This window comes from Callionymus lyra, chromosome 10 (genome assembly GCF_982586985.1).
Source record: "Callionymus lyra chromosome 10, fCalLyr1.hap1.1, whole genome shotgun sequence".
Lineage (NCBI taxonomy): Eukaryota > Metazoa > Chordata > Actinopteri > Syngnathiformes > Callionymidae > Callionymus > Callionymus lyra.
In genome coordinates, this window is record NC_141827.1 from 25,915,173 (window position 1) to 25,939,988 (window position 24,816).

Consider the following 24,816-nt stretch of genomic DNA (forward strand, 5'->3'; position numbering starts at 1 on the left):
GTACCGTAAAACAAGGTAAAAACACTGTCTAGAGATTTTACCAGTATCTTCGAAATGATTGGAAAGTGATATAAAACTCAACTGCTGTTATTGTCCTATTGGATTGTAACAGAAGAAGCTAGCACAACAGCTAGCACATGTAGCTGATGTGCTAGCAGCTAGCATGCATGTAACACACCTCTCACTGAAAATATTTTTAGTTATGGCGGTTTTTTGTTGTCAGCACTTTCCAAAAAACAAGGTACTTAGCTGATCTTTAAGACGTCCACCACTACACACAATTGTTCTTCTAGGAGAGATTAAAAATGAAAATGAGAGGAAATATCTAAAAAGTAGCAACACCTTTATGGTGTTAATTTCACAGCTGTTGTCCACAAATAACATCATTTAAAAAAGGTTATCTTTGTGCTCCGACTCCTCCTGACACAATGTGAATGGATAAACTGTAAACAACATCTGTGCTGTAGAGAGTCAAACGCAGATTAATGGCATTATTTGATGTTAAAACGACAGAACTCTTTGTGTCCTGTAATAAAAAAGCTTGAATACACTTATCAGGATCAAATCACAGACTTGGTTGATCACAGACACTGTTGCTAGAGGATAATCCCCTAGATTATTTCAAAGCGTTCCAATGTTGGTGTAAAGCCGGATTAAATCAACATTTAAATCCAGATCATCACTTCTTTCCACACAGTGGCAGACCTAAGTAACAGGTTAAAAATATCAATAGTGTCGGCTCTTTAAATTTAGATTGTGAACTCGCTCGGATGTTCTGAAGCCTTAACATACCTCTTGTCTCAAACTAATAAACATAGTAGAACAACTTAAAATACGTATTTAAACTTACTTTAAAGACAATATAAAAATGTAAGAAATTAATTTTAAAAAAGGGAAAAAAATTGAACACTTTATAATTATAGAATTGGAGATTTATATGGAGATTCAGTAAAATTAAAAGTTGAACAAACTAATATCAATTAGTGGTTTAAAAACATGGAAAAAATGTATATATATATATATATATATATATATATAAATATATAGTATATATAGTTAAGTTATTTGAATCATTTATCTAATCTTTACAAAGGTTCGACAAAACTGCTCAACAACCATTAAATCACTAGGAAGTGGTTACAAAAGGAAAGTTTAAACACAAAGAAGTGAAGTACATTCAATTGTGAAGGGACTTCCTGTCACGAGTTTATAAATATGGCAGGAGATTGACAAAGCTTGTCGACCTCTGAGCATCTTTGTGAACTATCGTCGACTAGATTTGGCTTTTATTGCTCTTGAATTATTTCTCTGTCTTGTGTTTGAAAGTTATGTATCTGGAAAATAAATGACATTTTTTTTTTTTTTAAGGAAGAAGGGGTATTTGTTCATGACATGGTCAAAGGTTTAGTTTTTACGATGCAGCTCAATGTTATTTGTATTTACTTCTCATGGTAACATGAAATTACGGCCGCTGTGCTGCACCTTGTAATCCCGTTTGCCCAAAGCATGAAAATATACCAGTTCATGCATATTGAGATTTATAATCCGGAGCGCTTTATAGTCCTTGAATTTGGTTTGTAAATGTGCAAAACCAGTGCTTCTTAAACAGGAACTGGAGCTTAAACAGTGACAAGAAATGTGAGTTTATAGAAAAAACTCAAAATGTATCCAAAAAACTTAAAGGCCAACTAATGTGAAAACTCTCTTTTCGTTGAAATATTTACATTAGAAAATGTGTTTAAGCTCTGCCCACTGAAAAATCTGTTTACCATAAGCCCACCCACTCTGCTGTGATTAGTCAAACATCAAGGTTTGTCACCGCGTGTCATTAATCCCAAAAGTCTCCACCTCCAAGGGAGTTGTTGTATAAAGAAAGCAGGGAGTGATTATATTGGGTCGAAGGAGTGAAGTTGTTCCGCTCTTGTAACATTTAATTCGCTCAGATTTCAGACCGAAAGTAATCAGTTGAAAACGTGGTCATGATGAAGGACTTGCTGCATCTTGGAGACTTCAACATTTGAAACGAATGTGAGGGAGTCACAGGTATTACTAGCTGCTTTAAAAATAATAATAATCTTCGATGCGTTTCCATAGAAATACATTTTTTGGCTTCATTTTGTAATTTGCGAGGAGTGCAAGTTATGTTCCAACAGTATTAATTGGGGGCTAAATTGTGTGCATTTGAGATGGTGTGCATGAGGGGCACGTCAGGTGAGTTCTGCTGCAGAGTGACGCCTGATAAATGTTCAACCTGTGTTTTAAAATGTAGTTATATCAGTGAATGTGTTTAAGACCAGCATTTCAGGCAAAAAAATACACCTAAACCTAAATGAGGAAACAAAATCTGAATGCTTTTCTGTCGGGTTGCCACCGTGTATGTCAGAAATGGTACCAATAATCGCTCCCTTTGGACTAGATGAAGCTTCATGAAGCATTGTCATTATTGTCAGAGTCCACTTGATGGCGCACTATTTTCCTTTGTTTTGAACTGTTCTAATGAAACATAATTTTTTTAACTGATGGCGCCACCTACTGACCTCTGAATAACATGACACTGATTCATGAAGCTTCATCAGCACATCAGTACTTTAAACTGATCATCCAGCATTATAATGTACAGAAAATATAAAATTATCTATGTACATCTATTGTAGATGTAAAAGCTATCAAGAAAATCCAACGATGTACCACAAAGTTTGTGAAGGTCACGAAAGAAAACCCCTGCGGCAGTAAAACTTCCTCCTATCCTCCTCCCAGCGCACCATCAATCACGCGACAAAAGTCGGTTCATCTCCACGGAAGGATCTATACTCACTTCCCGGCAGCGTAGACCTCCGCTGTGTCAAACAGATTGATGCCGTTTTCGTAGGCCAGAGTCATCAGCTGCTCGGCCATCTGTTGAGAGGAGAGGCAGGACTTGTTATTGGAATATTTGTCTTCCTTCGTTATTGTCATGGCTTTGTGGCAACATCTGCTCCGGAAGTTTCTTTCAGGTAAAAAGTCTTAGGCAATCGGAGGATCTCGTTGAGGGGTTCTATTCCCAAAGTGTGATCGATGGGAGGATGACAACACCCGTATGCTCTCACCTCATCTGTTATCTGTCCTCCAAATGTCACCCATGTTCCTGGAGAGAGGGAGGAGGTTTGGGATCAGTCTTTAGGTAAACAAACATACTTGAGAGTTTTTAATTTAAGTCGAGAACGGGGGACATTGAGACACATGTGAAAGTAGTCCGTCTATCTTCACTTTAACTAATGAAAATGTTTATTTTCTAGAATTTTGCATACAAAACTCCAGCCCTGACTTAACCTCCTAATAATATCTTCTAAATATACATTTGTGACGCCACCCTCAGCCTGCCAGACCAAACAATATATTGGCTTCACATACACAAGACATGAATTCCTACATTAACAAACATAAAAATGGTAAAAAATATAAAAACTAATTTAGTTAAAGGGTTGGAACCATTTCAAGTTGTACCACTTTGTATCTGTATTACACAGATACAAACACTTTAACCCGTCAATTAGCAGTAAAAACTACATAAGTAAAAGTTTGTTGTTGTAAAAGTGAAAAATAGTTTTAATTAAGTGTCTCAGTTTACATTATCATGTAATTTTAGAGTTCTTCTTACCATGTTATAACGTTGAATAATCCACTGGTTTTTCTTGTCTTTCTTCACATTTAAACCATTATTCCACTTATAATGTCACTGTATTATAACTTCAAGATATTTATACTTCTCTTGAAAAATAAGACAAATAAATCCAAAAAAGGATTTTTAAAACAGCCAAAAAATAGAAACTGAAAATAACTCAAGGAAAAGAATGAAGTGTTTGCAACGAAACAATGCTAAAATAATCATTCTTAACATCAGGTGAATCAAATTAAAAGACAGGTTTCATGGGATCCATTTGTGAGTTTAACTAGACAAAGGTTTCATTGTTTTCATTAAAAAATAATTCATGTTTTATAATGTTTGTAATCCACAAACAAAAGAAAAACATTTTTATTGCAATATATTTTTATTCAGGCTTTTCATTGATTTTCTTAGACTCTTGTGTTTGTCTCGGTGTTGTCTTCACCTTTTTTAAAAGTTTTTTTAAAATACTTAAAAGTATTTATTTTATTGTTTTTTTAATTGTTTCAGCGCTTTGTGACCCTGGTCTATAAAATTGCTCTACAAATATAAATTACTTACTTAATATAAATAAACAAGCCACAAATGAATCAACAATTGTTCATGTATCATGTATATCATGAAACAAGTTGTTTTAAGTCCATTCTTAATGAATTCAAGTTGAAACGGAAATCGATCGTGCAGAGCTTAAGCCCTGAGCCTGTGGAAGTGCTGAGTTAGTTATGAATGAGTTATTCATGGAGTTAATGAAGCTTTGGGGCCACACTAGTTGAAACTGAAGCTGTATTTGCATGGATGAGGCCGTGGGACTGAACAAAACGTTCATACATAATACAAAACAAGAGGCTTCAAATAGAGAGAACATGGCTGATTCACATGAACTAGAACACAGTTTACAGTTTAAAAACATCAAGACGACTCAAGATCACTCTGTTGTTCTTTAATAAAATAATAAAATGCATAGACAAACATCATTTAACACGTATCACTCAGTGGTTCTACCAAATCTGCAGCTGAATGAGTATCTAGTCGACTCGCAGTGGTCAGTGGCTATTAAAAGAGTGCATTCTTATAAACATACTGGTTGTCTGGTGACTGGGTCTTTGGCAACCGAGTGATTAACAATAATTAATACAGTGAAACATCTATTTATTGTATTATTTATGACATTTCTATACAAATCAAAATGTTAATAATAAGTTAGAATATAAAAACAATAGATAGAGTTGTCCCTTTTAAAGATGATTAACATTTTATTAAATAATTTAGTAGATTTTCGGCCATTTGATTTCACGCGTTTTTAGGACTTGAAGCGGTTACTGAATTTTAAGAAATTACACAAAAATACACTTGTTACCGCTGCCTGACCAATACTATTTTTGATACAATTTTAAAAGATCCAATTTTACAAAAAGTGACAAAAAGAACCCACATATTATCAAGTTTTAATAAAGTTACCGAAACCTGGCCCCAATAAAAGATGGTTTTGTTTAAGTGGCAAATGTTTCGGTTTTCTAAAACGTCACTCTAGTCGAGAAGTCTGTGCCACTCTTAATGCAGGTGAATCTGGTCTGTGTTTGGGCTGCCCTAATGCTCGCAATGTTCGCTGATTTCAAATTGCTTTAGAATTCTCTGGGATAAACCTTTGAGGGGGTCATTTTGAGAGCAATAAAGGAATAACACTCCATAACACTTTTTTTTCTTAAGACCTGACATGTGAGCATTTACAGGACAGGTCTGATGAATCCCGATTTATTTTTCATCAAGCGTACGTTGATGGAACTTCGAGGGGTCACGCGTCCCCACTTGGACCATCGTTCACTTTTCCAGCTATTTGAGCTTCAAAGGATTGTCCAAGGGAATCTTATCACACCTTCATTAGTGACCTTTGCCCCCCCCCAGTCTATGGTTCACCGCTTCAATGGACCACTTTAAAATCTAATGACCGGCCGTCGAGTTTAACATACAAGGGCTTCCGCATTCCTGGTTCTAGTATCTCTAGTTCGAGATGTGAATGAAGAAGAACAAGATGATCTGAGATATAAACAAGAGTCTTACCTAACCCCAGACACGACACCCGGAGGCCCGACTTCCCGAGGTTTCTGTCGAAATAAGGAGAAAAAAACATTAGCGATAGTTCTTAAATAAGGCTGTAATTTGTGCATTTGTCTCCACGTGATTTAATTGAAGTCAAAATCACTGCTCGGGCCGAGTCAGTGTCCCTTGTCGTTGTCCTCAATTTGTCTTGAGAAGAAACAAACAAGTCAAGTGCGAACAGAAGCTCAACACAGTCTAGTGGTTACTGCAGAGGGAGATTAACGTCCAGGTCTCTGAGAAGAAAACAGGCTTTAAGTTGAACATGGCAGTGACTGGTTTACGGCTCAGAGCGGGGAAAAGGCGCTATCTCTGCCGCAGACGCGTGCATATGCCTGCGAGTTCTCCCCGCAATTGTCAGAAGTGGGATGGTGGCGGAGGGTTTTAAGCAGCCCCGCCATGACATCCAAGGTAAATTCCTCTCAGCGCACCAGGATCGTTCAGCCGCCATATGACTGAAATCCCCCTCAGTGACGCCGAGTCTTGACTGCTCGCTACGACTCGCTGCTAAAGCTGGCGTCTCTGAGCCCATCACCACACACACACACACACACACACACACACACACACACACACACACACACACACACACACACACACACACACACACACACACACACACACACCCCCACACACCCCCACACACCCCCACACACACACACACACACACACACACACACACACACACACACACACACACACACACACACACACACACACACACACACACACACACACACACACACACACACACACACACACACCCTCCTCTGCTGACAATCTACACTTGTAATGAGTTTTGACAGGAATTAAAAGTGCTTTGATCACATGAATGAATGAAGACGGATCATCATTGACTAAGATAAAACAAATGTATTTCTCTTTTAAACCTCCCTGACGGACACCACTTATGATATCATCCGTTGTTAGTTTTCTTATTCATATCAAACATCTTCCTCTGCTCACTGGGTCAAAGAGCCGATCACGGGATGTTCTCATGAGTGGAGATGCATTCGGACCAATTGTAAATGTTACAATCGCAGACGACCCGGGTTGTTTAATCGTTGAACACATCGTCGTGATCCTAGTTCAAATTTGATCAGTCGTGCAGCCATAATAACAAACAAGATATATACTCAAATATTATACGTTTTTAGCCGCAGGTGAATCGACAGAAATAAAGGGGATTAAATGACAATATAGTTTCATGCTTTAGATGCTGCAGTTTTATGTATGTGTTCAACTATCTAAAACAAACAACAACAAATACAATCCCTACTACAACTACCCCCTCAATTTGCATCAGGACTACACAATACCAAAAGTAAGTAAGTAAGTAATTAATATTTGTAGAGTGCTTTTTCAGACCAGGGTCACAAAGCACTTAAACAAGGTCTGACCATGAATAGATTTGAAAGTAAGAATCAGAATTTTAAAATGATGCAAAAAAAAAATGGCAGCCAGTGAAGAGTTTTAAGAATAAGAGAAATGTGAGTTCTTCTACTAGAGCGGGTCAGAATTCTCGCTGCAGAGTTTTGTATTAACTGCAGGCGAGACAGATCCTTCTTGTTTAGACATGAAAACATTCTGTTAGTCTAAACGAGACCCATGTTTAGCCTCCAAATGTATTAAACTCACGGACAGACACTTAAAATACTAAGTATTTGGCAAAAACTTCAACCTGAAAGACCAGCTTCATGACATAAAAGAAAAGAAAAGAAAAGGAGATGATGATGACAACGATGATTCCCTCTACAGTTCCAGCTATGGATCTGTGTGTTGATGGAGTTTGTTTTTATCTTCTTATCTTGTTTGTTTTCTATTTGGATCCGTTCTAAAGATTCAATTGGACAATGTGATCTTAACGGATGCATTTAATTGTAAGTAGTGTTATCTGATGAAATAAAGCTTGAAGAGTAAGTCAAACTGAGGGACACTCTGGAAAGGTCGGCAGGGCATAAATAGGTACTAATAAAAACACAATCACAGAGAATACACTTGTTTGAAAGTTTTCGGTGAAAGTCAGATTTTAAGTGGCACCGCTAGAGTCCTTTTTAAAAGACCTTTAAAAATGTGAATTAACACTAAATTACAAAACTCCAACATCTAGAGCACTGCTATATTATTACAGTGTCATGACCCATGAAGGTCACATTCTTTGAAGAGTCTGTTTCAGCCTTATTAGTGTAGAAAGAATAACCAGGAAACCTCCAAAAACAGTGACAGTATTTAAAATGGGTGTATTTTGAAACTACGGAGACAAATAACTCTCGACGATCATCCAAATTAGACTTAAATTTACATAAAAATTGATATAACAGATATGCATTACTCAAAAAAAGTAAATGTATTGGATCTTATCTGGTCAGTTAATTCTGACATGAGAATCATTGGTTTGAGTTAAAGGTTTAAATATCCTCCTCCCCTCACTCACAAAAAGAACAAAAAGATATGTACATCAACAGATGAGTTTCCTCGCCAACATTTACCATAAACCAAAAAAAAGCCTTAAAAATGCAGAGCAAAGTAAGAAACTGCAAGTCCAACCATCCATGAAAACCACGAAAACGCATGATCCGAACACAAAATGTGAAAAGTGGCTCCTTTAATCTGGAATAATTAATCTGGTGGGGAAGGGTCCCCTGTGTTCCGAGACGGCAGCGCAAGGCATTCTGAAGATATTTCTATATTTTCTGCAATTAATTTGTCATCCTAAGCACTTGGTGTTCTTTGAACCACTCGGGGGGAATCCTTTAAAACACCATTATGCAAGTAATTGCTCCACGCACAATACATCTTTTCATCTGGTCACCCTTCAAAATATGAGCGGGCGAAGGGAAGAGATGAAAAAATAGTGCCATCAGAGATGATGATGTAACATGTGCAGGAGTCAAATCCAGAGAGTGGGAGGAGAACCACTACATCCATACAAGAAGGCATCTATAGAAATCCAGGACAAAGCGAACAGCCATGTTGAGCGAGTGGTGTTTTTGCACGGTCGTGTGCGTTTGTGTGGGACTGTGTTCGGAGGAGTTCAGATGGTGTCGAAATGCAGCAATGAGTAACAGATGTATTACATTGTGATCCGAGGAAAACATCCAAAAATACGGTTGGGGGTGAATGGAGCGATCTAGCTGGTGTCACTTCCTCCAAGTGGGCTAAATTTGAGTTATTGTTCGACCAAAATAAAGCCTTTTTGACGTGGGTTTCTCCATTTGCAGAAGTAAATCGGCTTAAATGTTCTTCACAGAATGATAATTACATTTTAACTACAATTTGACGCACAAATAGATTCAGAGGGAGAATGCACGTTTTAGTGATGAGTAAAAGAAGCTTTTATTTTTTTCTGATTGTTTTTTAATTGGTATTTATTTCGAGCACAAGGCTACAGAGATTCAGGAAGCAGACGTCACACACGGACACTAACTGATGGAGAGTGAGACCACCAGGACCACACACTCCAGGTTAGTTCCTCGAGGCAAAAACACTGGAGCTAATCTATGATTAACAGCTTTTTAATTTGTTTGTGTGAAGGAGATCCCTGAAGAGGTAAAACTCTTCAATAATATCCATGAAAATGTTGGTTTCATCTAAAGGGAAACACAAGAGAACCATCATATACTCCCAACCATTTTAGACCTTAACATGAGATTTTATTCATATATATATAAAATCCACAAACCCAAGTTTAATATTCAACAAATGTTTCAGTAAATTTACATCTGTGAATGAATGACTACAGTAAATAATATGAAAAACATTTTTCCCCTATACGTTATATATTTAAATACTAATAAATGCAGATTGTGTGCTGTAAACTGACCGATTTAATTTATCCTAATTTTAAATGAGCAAATTGAAGCTAAAATGTATGTTGGAGTTCAATTGAAATTAAGTTTACATCAGGAGAAGTCAGATGCTTTAAAAAAAAGCTTGGATTTGAATAGCCATATAATTTGGTACCCTTTTGGCAATTGAGATATTATTGATGGAGAGTGAAGTCCTTCAAAACATTCATGGATCCAGATGATAATTCAGAACACGGACAAATTGTAATCCTTGTTCCTCATCCCGTTATCCATATTTTCTGAACGAGTCATTGAAATCCATTGTTTTGCCAACAGACAACTAAATACACTGTGACTGTCATACAACCTCCTTGGAATATTTAATAATGACAATTAAACTGAATAGCTACTAGCTAACGTTACATACTGTTACTGCATCAAAAAGAAAAAGGGTTTCTATATAGATAGAAATATATTAATACTTGATTATTAATGTTATAAAATATCTTATCTAGGACTGAAATTAATGATGGCTATATAAAAAAGAGCTAAAATCGACTTTTTATTTTATTATATTTACATGTATTTAATCATAAATTATTGCAGGTTATTTCATAGAAATGCTTTATTTTGTAGGTTTTATTTTGTTGTTGCTAAATATTTAAAAAGTATTGCATTAGTTAGTGAGTAATAGAAATAAGAAGTGACTAATATTCAACAATATGTGGTACTTGTTCGATAAAACTTTTAAAAGGTTGGCCTTGTATAACGTGTCAGAGTAGATGTATTTCAGTGACAGTAATGACTAGCTGTCACACACTGACACACCAGGTTGGCGTGACAACAGTGCGAGTCATCGTGTCTTGGACAGTGTCAGTCATTGCCATCACTTTTTTTAGCAACATATCCACGTTTGTGTAGTTCCCTGAAAAGGAGCAGCCGCCGTTAAAACTCTGGTTTACCAGTGAAAGATTCACCCACGACTGACACGTACTGCACTTCTGAACTACACATCCTTTATTCATACTAGAACCAAGAAGCTCTGGGAGCTTCTGATTTCATCCACCAAACCTTAAACATTAAAGTCTAATTTTAATCCACAATTCATCATGGAATGAGTCAGTAAAAAGGAAGGCGAGTCATTCTTGTTGTCCATGTTCTTTAACCCTTGTGTAATCTCAGGGTCAAGGTGACCCAAAGGCCTGAAGAAAAATGTGTTTGTGGTATCCCTTGTGTTGTTTTCAGGTCAAGATGGACGACCTCCAGCATTGCATATGTATTCATGAGAGCCATCGGGTCATCTTGACCCCTGATATAACACAAGGGTTAAAACACAAAAACGACTTAAAGTTACTTTAAACCTCAAGGAATAAATAAATAAATTGCTGTGTCACTTTTCAGCTTCATCTGTCTGCCCGATGTTGTGGTCAATTATTCACTGGACTGGCTCTTCACTATTGTTCACGGCCGCTTTGACCCATTTTCTTTGAGCAGTTTCAGGTTTCTGCTATTGCTCAGCAGACATGAAACCCCACAGTTAGGTCACCTTCTTTTTCTGTTACAGAGGAGGATGTTACAGTAACGTTGGTGGCTATAGTGGCACAAAAATATCTTAATTTATTTTAATTTTAATCTCAAAATATTGTCATTTTTGAATAAAACTATGTAAACCAAACAGATCGTCTTCAAGCTTCAGGGTTAATCGAGAACTTTTGGTTCACGAGTCGATTTCTTCTGCCGTAGACAACCTTTTAAACGGAGGAAATTGCAAGTGACACGAGCGCGCCCTCTGTAAAAAAAAGGTCAGTTAAATGATGCGGTTATCAGAGGTCACTAGGAAAGTCTCTCGGTAATTTATTATTGATTATTTGATGGACGGCTATTGAATAACAGACACCTGATGAAAAAAAAACACGCACGGAGAAAGAGCAGGTGTGAGACGGACTTCATAATCATCCATCACGCCTCAAACCTGAATATCAAGCGACGGTACACGTCGATAATGTCAGAGGAGCAGCTGCTCTAGCTGATGGGATATTCAAGTTTTTTCGGGAAAATACTAAGCTGTTCTTCAATTTCCTCCAATGCACTGATAACAGCATTGCTGAGGCTCACTTCTTTTGAGAGAGACAAGAAAATGCCACATCACTGGCAGGTTTCCCTGAATTTCATTGTCAGGTACTCTCACGCCAACACTCGTTTTCAGTACCTGCAAAACTGAAATTCTACCTTTAAGATAAAAGGTTAAAACTGTACATATCCAGCAACGGTCAGAAGAAGAATAACGTCTGTATCTCAATTTATGAATTTAAAATCAAGTTAATTCAGTGCACAAAAACTTGCAGGTGACAGATTAAAAAACACCTTTTTAAAGCCAAAACAGCTATTTTAAGTTGAAAAGAAAGACTATATATACATATATATAGGTGGTCAAATATGACCTTCATCTTGGACTGTTTTCTATAACATCTGAAGTCTTTGTGTGTGTCAACTGCAGCGCCGTGAGAAGAGTCCAAAACGAGTCCTAAGTTGGCTGAGACGACATGATGAATGAGAGAACAAGGTCACGAGGTTGTAAAGAGGGACGTGTTGAGTGCTATGCTCACTGAGCAGACTATTAATACAGCCCCAACGGTGCCATCCTCTGAAAGAAAAAAACATACACAAACTCACACTCGTTGCCACCAGCCCGTGCTGTGCTGCAGGTGGTTTTTCGTTTCGGGGTTTGGGTTTATGTAACATCCACTCCGCTGAAAGGATTTCAACGGGATGGAGTTTCCAACGGTCTTGGTAGGACAAAAGAATGCCTGCGGACGAGGGCGAACCACTTCGTCCTCAAACGCGACTGAGGTAATGAATTAGGTTGTCTTCAGATTCTCCTCCACTACTTTGAAACGGAACAGGATGTTCCCAGAGTTATAGTAAGTCCTTATATTCTTAGCATCCACAGAAAACATCTACAGAGCAACATGTTTTTCAGAGGTGTGAGTTAGCAACATAGTTAGCTCCACCAGCCCTGTGGTTTGATGGTCATTTCATCAAAACAATACACTCAATTTGACCTTTTGACTTTTTTTTTTTCTACTTTGGGAGTTTCCAGCTATTAACTCCAGGTTATCAATGACATTATGGCCCTTTAATAGATAACCGATTCATACGGACCAAATCCTGTGTCCTTAAAAGTGAAGTTAATGGCTTTTAAGAACCATCAACCAGAGTAAGTATACTTAAAATGTATTGTTAAAATTGTGACTAGAACATTATCAAATCTAGCGTTCTTAAAAATTAGTTCGGACAATCCTGAACTTAATTTTAAAAGTCTGATCCATGCAACAATTCATTTTCTCAGTCTCAATGTAAGAAATGGAAAAGCCATGTGCGAGATACGACAGAAGACACTGAAAGAAGTTCATGGACGTGGTAAATGTGGACAAAAATAGACTAGAAGTGACGATGATTAAGAAAAGGTTAAAGAGAAAGAAACTCATTGTCAATGCAGAGAAACTCAGAAAAGGCATTTGAAAATGAAGAAAACACTTTAGGTTTACATTGGATATATTAAAAAAAATGGTATTGTTTCTTCTGATGCAAAAGCCATCGCTAATAAGAAAAGTACGTTCAAATGTTTGGTAGGTTGTTTGTCTGAGACACTTCATTTTTTATTTAAAAAGTCCAACTACATGAAGTTGAACTTTCAGATGAATCGCTTCCATTGTTTATCCCTCAGCATCCTCAAGGGCAAGTGACATTTTTTTTTAAACGCCCCATTCTTTTCACGTCAAGGCTGCCACAGAAAAAAGAAAATTACTTTATAGAACGATGTTCTCCTGGCCAAGGCAAACAGAGCCGACGCTCATCTACCGACTCAAGGACGACTCTTAAAAAGGAGCCATTGAAAACGAGAAAGAAGAGAACAGGAACAGGAGAGACTCGAAAGTCAAGCCGTATTAATGCAGCAATGTTGTGGATATTCAGCAGATTTTGCAAATGTTTTGAGTATTTTGTATTGATTTGTGATGATTTTAGGTTTTTGATCTGATGATCTGATCACACACATTGTAGAATCCGGTCCAATCAAGGTTATGAAGAGAAACGAGAGCCCGAATCTCTATTTGTTGAACTTCATGTGTCATGAAAGTGAAACTGCGCCCGCAGTAACGCAGTTCATGAGATTTTTTTTAATGTTGTTTTTTTTTCTCCTATTGAGCCTGGACAGATTGTAAGCTCAGAGGGTTTGTCCTCAGGGTGAGTTTGTTTTCCTGCTAACAGGAATTTTCAGACACTCTTCTCGGGGATCAATCTGCCAGTGCCCGCGGGAGGCAAGACGCGATGCTATGTGCTGGAATAAATGACTTGTGAAATCCCGTGAGAGGGTAACTCGGCGTCCTGGCAAGGTTTCAGACGCTGCATCGCAAAGTCAGTGAAAAACATAAGCTAGACAGAAAATTGATTTGCCTAAATGAAAACAGAAACGCTAAGGAAAGCAATACGGTTATTATAAGTTCAATTACACAATCGACAACATTCAAAATCAATTCTGTGACGGACGTCAGTAAAAGCCTGATCAATTCAAACACTAAATCATTTCAGAGCGGAAAGGTATCTTTTAGGTTTTCTACAAAAGCAGCTTGATAAGGACCAGTAGTTATCCTGAAATCAAAAGGCTATATTGCACTAAGCAAGACAGAAACATGGTTGACATGTAAAGTGTTTGAGATGATCTCTTAAGAAGCCTATGGAGCATAACGTGAATGACCTTAAACGCGCTACACCGAACCCCCTTAGCTAGGATAGGGGTGACGAGGGAGTATGTTCAAGATAGGCCAAGGTTGAGGAGGCAGAGTTGCTTGGCAACCCTTTATGGAAAATAGAGTATTGAGATGAATAGATATTAGATATAGTACAAACATAACAGTAAAGCAAGAAGGTCACACGTTCATAAAAACAGCTGGGAAGACCACTCTGGTTTCTCTAAAAATAATTCATAGGCCTGGTCATTGGTCGATTGTTGTCAGAGTTGAGTGTGGAAATAGTAGTCGGTCTACATGCTTTGCAGGGTATCCAGTATTACTGAGTGAGTCAACATAGTATCACTCATGACTCATGGAGTACATGAGTCAACCAAGTATTACTCTGAAGGCTACATAGTATTACTCCACAAGTCACCTTATTATTATTCTGCTAGGCCCCATAGTATTACTTTGCGAGTCATTGTAGTATTACTCTGTGATTCTCCATAGTATTACTCCATAAGTCACAGTATTATTACTCTGCAAGGCTCCATATTATTACCCCACGAGTCACTGTAGTATTACTCGACGACAGACTATACTATTACTCAGCAAAGCTTTACAGTATTTCTCTGTGAGGCTCCATAGTAGAACCTAACGAGTCACCTGAGTATTACACTGCGGTGCTCCATAGTATTATTCCACAAGTCAATGTAGCGTTACTTCATGAGTCACTGTAGTATTACTCCACGAGTCACTGTAGTATTACTCCAAGAGTCACTGTAGAAATACTCCAAGAGTGACTCTAGAAATACCCCACGAGTGACTGTAGTATAACATCATGAGGCGCCATAGTATTACTCCGCGAGTCACTGTAGTATTACTCCAAGAGCCACTGTAGAAATAATCCAGGAGTGACTCTAGTAATACCACACGAGTGACTGTAGTATTACATCATGAGGCGCCAGTGTATTACTCCGCGAGTCACTGTAGTATTACACTGTAGTTCTACTACGAGACTAATTAGTATTGATCGACAAATCAGCCAAGTATTACGCAGAGAAGCTCGATAGCATAACTCCACGAGTCACCTTAGTATTACTCTGCAGACTCCATTGTATTTCTCAACGAGTCACTGTAGTATTACAACGTGAGGCTCTATAGTATTACTCCAGGAGTCCCCCTTAGTATTACTCCAGGGAGGCTCTATGGTATTACATACTACACCAGTTATGCATTACTCGAAGAAGCTAGCGCAGACATGCACACCACACTATAATGATTTGATTTTATATGAATTAACTACTATGTTTAAACATGTATAAGAACAATACATGCATAACCACTATTCTTCTCTTATAATTTAACATCCGTTCATAAAATCTGTCAAAGTCTCAAACCTTTATTGAAAACAGTCCCACATCACATGACCAAGACATTATCATGGCCAGGCAAGAACATACTAGCACTTCTAAATAAACTATAAGAGATGCAAGAAATGCAGCTGTCATCCATCTCTACTTCAACGTAACAAGTGTTTGGAACGCGTGGTCACGTTTAAAAAAACTATTTCCAAACGCCCAGACATCTCTCTTCACCACAGACTGAACCTAAAATGTGTACAGTAAAGTCAGCATCAACAAATGGAGCTCGCCCCGAGTGAACAGATGGTGAACATCCTTGTGGCCGACACGTTTGGCCGTGGATGTCCTGTTCCACAACCCCGGTTTGTTTATGATTCACATTTCATGAGGCAGTACGCCACGCTGGCTCGCTGATGAGGAGCCTTGACAATGCAGGGAAGTCATCCAAGCATGCGCCCACACTCGAGACGCCCCGATGTTTCCTCCCACCGCTTTATGTCACCCACTGATAAAAGAAGAAAAGTACTTTTGTTTTTATTTTCATTCATGAATATAATTTCTTATACAGGTAGGTATACAAGGCATAAGTAGTACCTCAATATCTATTTAAAAAATTATAAATATTTCAAAATATATATATTGTTTTAATCATGACATACAAACTTGTTAAATGCTAAGTTACAAAAGTAACTAAGTTACACCATGAATGATATATTACAAGTGGAATTTAGGATATCAGCAGTCCCAATGAAAAATTAATTCTATCCAAAGACACTTAATGCAACAAATTCTTCACTACAGTTTTATAAAACATCCACATTTGACCATTTTACTTATAATGGTAAATTTAATATAAGAAATTGTAGTAAAAAGACGTCTTCATTCGCAGCAAAGCCGCATCTTTCTGCAACTCAAATATATATAATTTCTGTTATTTTAATTATTACAGTAAAGGTGTTTTGTTTTGAAAAAAATATGGTATTTTCTCTTAAGTAAAAGTTCATTTTAATTCTTTAAGACGCCTGTTTCAGTCAAGTTTACTAAAGAAATAAACCTGTAAACCAGTGGGAAAATGTCTTTATATGAAAGTCGGTCCGTGAATATAACGCCCACATTTGAACCGGTCCGCAGTGCAAAAAAGATTGGGGACCCCTGTTCTAAATTACCATCTGGATCTATACATTTTTTGAAGATTCATCAAAAATTGTGGTATAGAAGAAGCAGTAGCAGCAGTTCCCACTTGCTCAGCTCACTGTGAACACTACAAGTAACCATTGAGCTCATTGCTATCGACTGTATTCCAAATAAGTTATTTAGTAAATATAAAAAAAGTTTTAAGAGAAAAGCTCAGCCCTAGATCAAATCACAACAGCTTGAAACGGTTATGTGGCTTATTGTGTTGGTAAATGGTTTCCACTTATTTTTAGTTATAGACAAAAAATAAACGTTAATAAATGTCTTTTTGTATACTGCTCACCAATTCTCCAAGATTTCTTTTTAATTATTATTATTTTTGATGTATCTTCTGGTAGCATTTGTTCCAAGAATCTGTTTGATTTGAATTATGATCTTTCACTGCTTATGCAAATTAAGAAAGTGTTAAAAAAAGATGCTGATTTTCAACAAACATAATAGGGCAATGTGTTAAATGGAAAAGATGCTGACTATTGGGTATCTGGATGGAATTAACACACACCTCCAAGTGACCAATTAGCGACAGTAAATCCTCCTGCACGGGGTCAATATCCTGCACAACTCTCAGTTTTCACCACGGAGTGAAAGTGAAAGGCACATTTAGAATCACACATGAGAGGGTCGCGATGCATCGGGAGTTCACACAATGGTGGGATTCAAATGCCATCCTCTTACACAACACTGCCCGTGGTGATTTATCATGGCTGTGACTCACACTCCACTATACAACCCTTAAAAAGAAAAAAACAAAATGGACCACGAAGAAGGTGAAGAGTTCTTCTGACAATCTGGGCTAAGGCGAGTCACTTGCGGGGGGGATTGGGGGCGAGAGGGGGCGACAGCTCTAATTCGGAAGGTGGCTGCAGTAAATGATACAGTGCGACACAGCAGAATTGTTTTGTGCACTTTGACAAAAAAAAGAAAAATCCGGCTCAAGCAGAAACCGTATCTTTTCCAACTTCCAACTCTCGACTCTGCACAAAAGATTAACATTGCATTGAATGAAAAGCAGGATCATTGGCCTCAGCTGTTTATTTGCTGCGTCGAAGAAAACACGTCGGCTGAGCTTTTTTCCTTCCAGGAACTTTCGACCGACGGCTAACGTTCGCCGACGAACACGAGGTCTACATTATCATAAGAGCTTCTGAGTGCGGCATTGATTCTCCGGGCTGAAGACATACGATCACTGGCATGTCTGCGCTCACAAGGAAGCTCTGGGATTCAACCAGGAAGAGCTGGTTTCAAGTTACAGGCTTGGCGTGTTTGAGGTGAGCTCCGACCTAGAGAGAGACGTTCCACTTGGATAGCTTCTGTGGTCTTGTGAGGGGGGAGGTCATCGCTCCACAAGCCTTGGTCTTCGCCTCCGTGTTAGACAGAATCTAAAAAAAGTCGTATGAATTCAACTCTTGTGTCATCTCTGGGAAGATACCTTTAACACATTTTTGTTCGGGCCACCGGGTAAAATTGTTCGGGAATAACCCAAAGTTTTGAGCCTAATGCTGCTGGACTAGCTGCCTACCTTTGTCTACTGTCTACACTGGAAGTGCTTGCAATATTAATAGAGTCATTTGTGTCTGTGTAGAATGTTGGCCACGGAAGACTTTGTTGAGGCTTCAATACAAGACAGACTTTACAGATGAACAGTACTGAGGTATTTGGATGTTTTTACCCAACTCTCCTGACTCACTCACATGTTTCAAATGTTGAAGTCTTCCTCTCCAAGATGCAGTAAAGTCCCTCATCATGACCATGATTTAAAGCTTATTACTTTATAAAGTTCTCCCCCGTCTCGGCGAATGGGAGGTTACGAGAGCGGAGCCCATTATGGTGTAATAATGGCCTCACTCCTCCTCCAGCCAGCTGTAATCACACCCTGCTTTGTTTATACAACGAGTCCCTTGGAGGGATTGATGACGTGAGATCTTTTTTTTACCATAACAACAAAGTGTTTTCAGTGGGCCGGGTATACGATTATTTTCTAATGTAAATATTTCAATGAAAAGAGAGTTTTTTACAAACAGACACATACAGTACTGATGATACAATAGAGGTCCAACATCAATTTAAGACAAACTTAAATCAACACATTAGTTGCCCCTTAAAAAATATTTCTTTTACTGTATGGTCTGGAGCCCAACTTTTGACCTTTTGAACATCTCCGAAGGAAGTTTTTGATGAATAACAAGAGAACTCTAGACTAGAAGATTTCTCGCTCGAACAAGAGGCACATATTTGACATATAAGCACTGACGTGACCTCGGCTCTCTGCAGCCCACTGTAACTCCTCGAAGGCAAAGTGACTCATTTAAATATGACCACGTTTTCCTTTACATCAAAAACCTCTTCATGGGAACATTTGACCCCTACACAGCGAAGCCTCGTGCTGCGTTGGACGCCCGTGTTACCTCCAGTTTACATCAGACAAAAGCATGCATGAGCTCCTTCTGTACTTCAGACCAGACTTCAGGAGTGGAGAACACAAACAGCCGCTGGCCCCGCCAGTGTTTTCACTCATTCAATATCATTAGCTTCAATAACGTGGCAGCATGGCGACGCTGCCCAGAGCTAATCTGGGATGAAAAGCAGGCGATGTTTCAGAGACGATAGCGGATGAGTTATGCGTCGCCCGAGACCAACGGTAAACTGGAAGAACCATTTTATACATTGTTAATGAAAAGAGTGACATTAGCTGCACTCGCGATTCCAAGTAGAGATGAATTTGGGTTTAGCTATAATTTTCTTAAAGCCTTTAAATACTTGTTTACACTATTTATTAAAAAAAGATACTGAAATTCTGCTGGATTATGTATAAATAATGTAATAGAAAAAAGCGAATTTTCTCATACGCTTCTCACCAAATGTCAAAAGCCTCAATATGCAGTTATTCTAATACGAGTCGCCCTCTCTGTCAAGCTGCACATATATCTTAAATAATTTGCCATGCAAAGGCGTTTCTGTTTTGCATGAAACGCTTGCCTGCACAGAAACCCTCGACTGCCGGAGTGTTGAATATGCAGTGAAGTAGATAAAACACAGTCATTAATCTTTACACCCCCCCACGCCCCACAGGACTGCTGGTTAAATAATTTTACATTAAATTAAAGTGCTTCATACCAACGTTAACTGCTTGATATTTTTCTAGCCATGCATCATGGTGAAGATGTTTTCGTCGCACATATGTAAACTAGAGGATTATATGGAGTAAGACTGTGGCAGGGGAAGAATTTTATGTTTTATTTGGCTGCCAAATTATATCGTTATTTAAGAGTAAAACAAGCTTTAAAAGCTTTTTATTAGTTACAAGATGACTACTTTATACTGATAGAAAATTTAATCTATAAGTTCCCCCAGAAAATGTACATTTCTAAAAGATACTTTTTATTTAACAGAATTGAACAGAATAAAATCTGTGATTTTGGAAAATGTTTGACCTAGTTTTTAGTTGAGCCCAATAACAAAAAAGTAATATAAATGAATGAATCTAAATTTATACAGTTTATATATTTTTTTTTTAATTTACTTTTTATAATTTTTCTACAATCGGTCAGCACTGCATTATAAGAGCAGCACATTTTTGATAATACAAGAGCTGTCTTTCTGAAAACTACTATAACGGAATTAATGTAAAAATTAACATTTAAATCTTATCAATAAATTGAATTGAAAGACTAGATCCGTTTGCTATGGCTGGTTCATGCAAATGTTAAAAAAAAGGAATAAATAAATATACATATACACATTTATTTTTACTTATAAAACATTTTGTACTTTCGACTTCAAAACTGGTCGGCAGTTTTTTTGCAATTTTAAGAGCATATTTTCAACTAAAGTACAGGTATAAATAAATGCAGTGCCCTACTGAGAACTAATCCAAAACTGAATTACTGTAAAGTAAACATTGAAATCTAATCAATATATTGCATTTATATATGTATATATTAAATGGATCTATTAACTACGGCCGGTTTTCTGAAAAGGTAATTTGAAAAGTAAATATATATATAAATTGTAAATTATATTTTATTCATAGATTTAGGTCATTATATTTTAACCAAAAAAACTACCTGGAAATGATCAGGAAACTTGCTAGAATATGTCACATTACAACAGTATACGAGTAGGTCGGAGGATGTAATGGGTAAAAATGTCGTACCTATACTTCATGCCAGTCCTCATGCTTTGCTCACTGGACGACGGAACACTCTGAACCGACAGCTGCCCGAGGCTGCGAGCGACCATGGCCACAGCTCTGAACTTGCTGCGGGTCCCCGTGCTCGGGCTGTTGGCATTTTGTCGGTTCAAGCGGTCCTCCGTGGTGCGGCTCACCCCGCCGCGGTGGTCCGTGCACACCAACGAGACCTGCATGCTGGCTCCGAGGCGCCCGGGTGCACTGCAGGAGAAGTTCTAGTCGGCACACCTACAGCAGTGCCAGGACCAGGAGTATTCAGTCTATAGATGGCGACGACCCAAAAATCCCCAAACGCTCTCCTGTTACAAATCACTGGCAGTTGATACAGCGACAGGCTCAGAGTGTCCAGCTAGGAAAGGAAGGGCAGAGGGACGGAAAGGTGCGGGGAATGTTTGCCACCACTGAAGGACTGCTGATCAGGTGAAAACAAAGAAGGTCCCAAAGACAACATGACTTCCATTCAAGAGGACTGAGAACTCTCCTTGAACCTTCTGGGATGTTGCACTTTCTTGAAGTGATCAGAGATGGAGGAAGACACAAAAAAAACCTCTAGCTCCCGGAGTAAAAACACATATCCAAAGCAGGTGATGAAGCAAACCTCAAAAAATTAAAAAATCCCAAGAGAAGCTTTTTTTTAGTTGAACCTCCAGATTTTTCTGCGGGAGACAAATGCTTGACCACTTGATAAGGACTCCCCAGCGTTGACCGTTGCCTGGATTAAACTTCCATCTGCATGCCTCAGCGAAGAGCAGCGTGGTGCACACAGGCGGGTGATGGGAGGAGAGAGAGAGAGAGAGAGGGAGAGAGGGAGGGAGAGAGGGAGAGAGGGAATGTAGTGGGAGGGATATAAGAGAAGCTCTGAGGAGGAATATTCAGAGCGGAGTGAGAGAGCCGGCGACTCTCTCCTGTTGAAGAGGAACACACTCTGCCCAATTTCTCAAATGCATCTTTCAGTCATTTTGAGGTGCGGAGTGGTTCATAATGGCTCAGGAGGAAGACGAAGGAGACGTTCACGGGTCAGGACTCAGTAATAAGCCTCAGTCCCGGAGACAAGGACTCTCACATGGCTCTGCTTAACTAACCATGAAATCATTGTTACATAACTTAATCTGAAAAAAAAAAGAAGTAGTGTCACAGATAAACTAACGCTGTGTTTGAGTCGGGTTTACTCCAGCTGTTCTTCTTTGTCTTGAACACGCAGAGGATCTGTTTGAATTCTAAAATGTAACTATAGTTTAATACAGCGGTCTTTACAGGGGTCATTTAGTTTGATTCTATGAATGTAGAATCATTAGAAACACTTCCCTCTCTCACCTTTTCTTCTGAACCCCTCTCAGTGAACTCATCAATAGAGCTGCAGACATTTTCTAGATCTGGTCATTCATTGTTTGTTTCTGATAGTGTAACATGAGTAGACAAAGAAACAAGGATGGATTTTTCCAAACTGTAGAAATGACATGATGACGCAAAATGAGATGAAACATCTACACATTTAAGACAATCTTTCATATCTATCATTTTTGTAATTAGTATTCTCTGGTTTAGAAAGGCGCTTTAAAAATAACCATTACTTACTTACTAACCCACGTACTTACTTCTAACTAATAAAAACTCACTTTTGAAAAAAAACACCTAAACACTTATAGCTCAATCTTTAATGTCAAAGCTGCTCTTTCTAACCTTTTCGTCTGGCTCCCTCTCAGTGAACCCTTTCAATATCTGGCAGTATTTCAACATTACTGTGAGTTTTTGAGTAACAACAGGAACAAAATTAGATCAACAAAGCAAAGAAAAATGCGATTGAAAAAAATCTAAACTGTGAATGTACACATTTCTTAAAAATAACTTTCATATCTACATTTAATTTGTTTCTGCCATACGTTTTTGTGTAGTAGCTTTTGATTTTAAAAAAACAAACAAAAAATTACTTTCTAACTCTATAAAGAATTCATGTATCTATGTTCCACATTACATTTTACTTACAATTGGCTCCCTCTCAGTGAACTCATCACTGTAGCTGCAGATACTTTCTATATCAGGCAGTTACTCAGCATTACCACGTCAACAATGACACAAATAAGCAAAATGTGATCTAACTGCAGAAATATATGGCATGTTTTATGGTTCATCCACATGTCATGCATCACTTTTGCCTTCTGTATTTCCACTTGTTGTTCATCACATGTGTCATTCACTCATTGAACTGTGACCACCGCAGATCTCAGATGAAGGTAAACATGGTTCAGTGCCGGCTACTGTCTTTACAGGTACACGAGCACAAACCTTCGGTTCCCCTGCCTTCAGATGGTGTTTTAATTTTCTACATGGAGTAACCTTAAGGGAGCTTTGGTAATTTGTTGTAACTACTTTCATTTGTTTTAAAAAACAAATTATCTCCAAACATCAGCCTCGACAGCTGCGGCAGCCGACTGTATCCTCTCGTCTTCAGTCATCACTTGGATATTTCAGGATTTTATTGTTCCTTTAACTGTAGAGGCTGAATGAACTAATATATTTGCAAAATAATTCTAAATATATATTATTTTTTATGTTAAACACACATGTTTTAACTGTAAACCATGAAAGAACTATAGTAGGTAAAAAATAAAATGGGATTTGAAAGGCAACAAAAGAAAAGAGATTAAAAAAAGAATGTTGACATCGATGCAGTGGCGTCAAATATCGATACAGTATCGTGAAGAAACATTGCTATAAATCATCGTATAGATATAGATAACTTCTAACAGCCCTAAAGAAGTGTGTATTTATTTCTATCCTCTGAGCTTTGGTCAGTTGATTGACTAATATTTATATGTGGGAATAAATAAAACCTTTCTTGGTATATAAAAATGAGTAAAATGGCACGAGACAGGTATTAAATAGAAAATTGATCCGTGGTACAATAGAAGCACGGCCTGTGAACGGAGCAGTGTGTGGGCAGGAAATGATAATGGCAGATAGCTGAAAGTAAACACCGCAATAATTAGACTGAACGCAACAGTGGACGCAGATTGAAGCGACACGCGCTCACGGTAACACAATCCTGGCGCTTATCTGCGTGGACCAGCTCGTGCGCCCAGGAGATGATTAGAAGAGATGATTAGAAGAGATGTCATCGGGGGATGATTGTACAGCACCAGGTCCGTCGAAGGGTTAAGTGATGGACCTCTTTTCTTGGAATCGTGCCCCTTTGCTCTGGGGAGACTTTAAATAGAGCCTTGGGGGGGAAAACGTTCTTTAATTCAGCGGGAATCTGATTTCAATTTCCCCACGTGTCCTGAGAGCAGAGAAGCGAGACCGAAGAGTGCCGAGCTGGAGGTTATAGTGACATCTACGGTGATGATGGCCACCCGGAGTTTTATTTGCCAATTTTCCAGGGAAGAAAAACGACAGCAAATGGTCGTTGCTTTGACGCAGAGTTCCACTTCCTGTCAGGAGGGTTGACACTATAGGGCTGCACGATATCGACAACATTTCACATCTGCTAAATTCAGACATTCAGACATATTCAGACATCACAAAATGACTATTTGACTTTAGCGCGGAATAAATTGTCAGATAAATTAAAATATTGTAATAAAAAAAGGATGTAGCAAGTGTCGCTTTATAATAATAGCTCGCTTTATAAACGTGAACCCAAAAATAAAGTAGACACCAATAATTTAAGTGAGATTTGCTTAAAAAAAAGAACATGTACGTACATTTAAATGTTACTACAACTTGTGGAAACTGACACAAGTTTAAAGTCTTAAACTTTTATTTGAAACACTAACCACATCTGACTCCATACTGCTCGTCTGTAACGTCCATCTTG

General features: G+C 38.2%; 1 protein-coding gene across 5 annotated transcripts in view; it reads right to left on the reverse strand.

Annotated features, from left to right (window-relative positions):
* The window catches only part of kcnab2a (potassium voltage-gated channel subfamily A regulatory beta subunit 2a), a 101,351-nt gene that overhangs the window by 17,668 nt on the left and 58,867 nt on the right, over window positions 1-24,816 (reverse strand). For 3 of the 5 annotated variants that reach the window (XM_087800221.1, XM_087800218.1, XM_087800219.1), the window contains 3 exons: window positions 5,702-5,745; window positions 3,087-3,124; window positions 2,816-2,895 (listed from right to left, as the gene is read on the reverse strand). In XM_087800221.1, coding sequence (XP_087656347.1) covers window positions 2,816-2,895; window positions 3,087-3,124; window positions 5,702-5,745 — 162 coding nt within the window. Of the gene's footprint in view, window positions 1-2,815; window positions 2,896-3,086; window positions 3,125-5,701; window positions 5,746-20,966; window positions 21,762-24,816 lie in introns of those variants that run through there. The other 2 variants (XM_087800217.1, XM_087800216.1) reach the window with 2 other exon arrangements.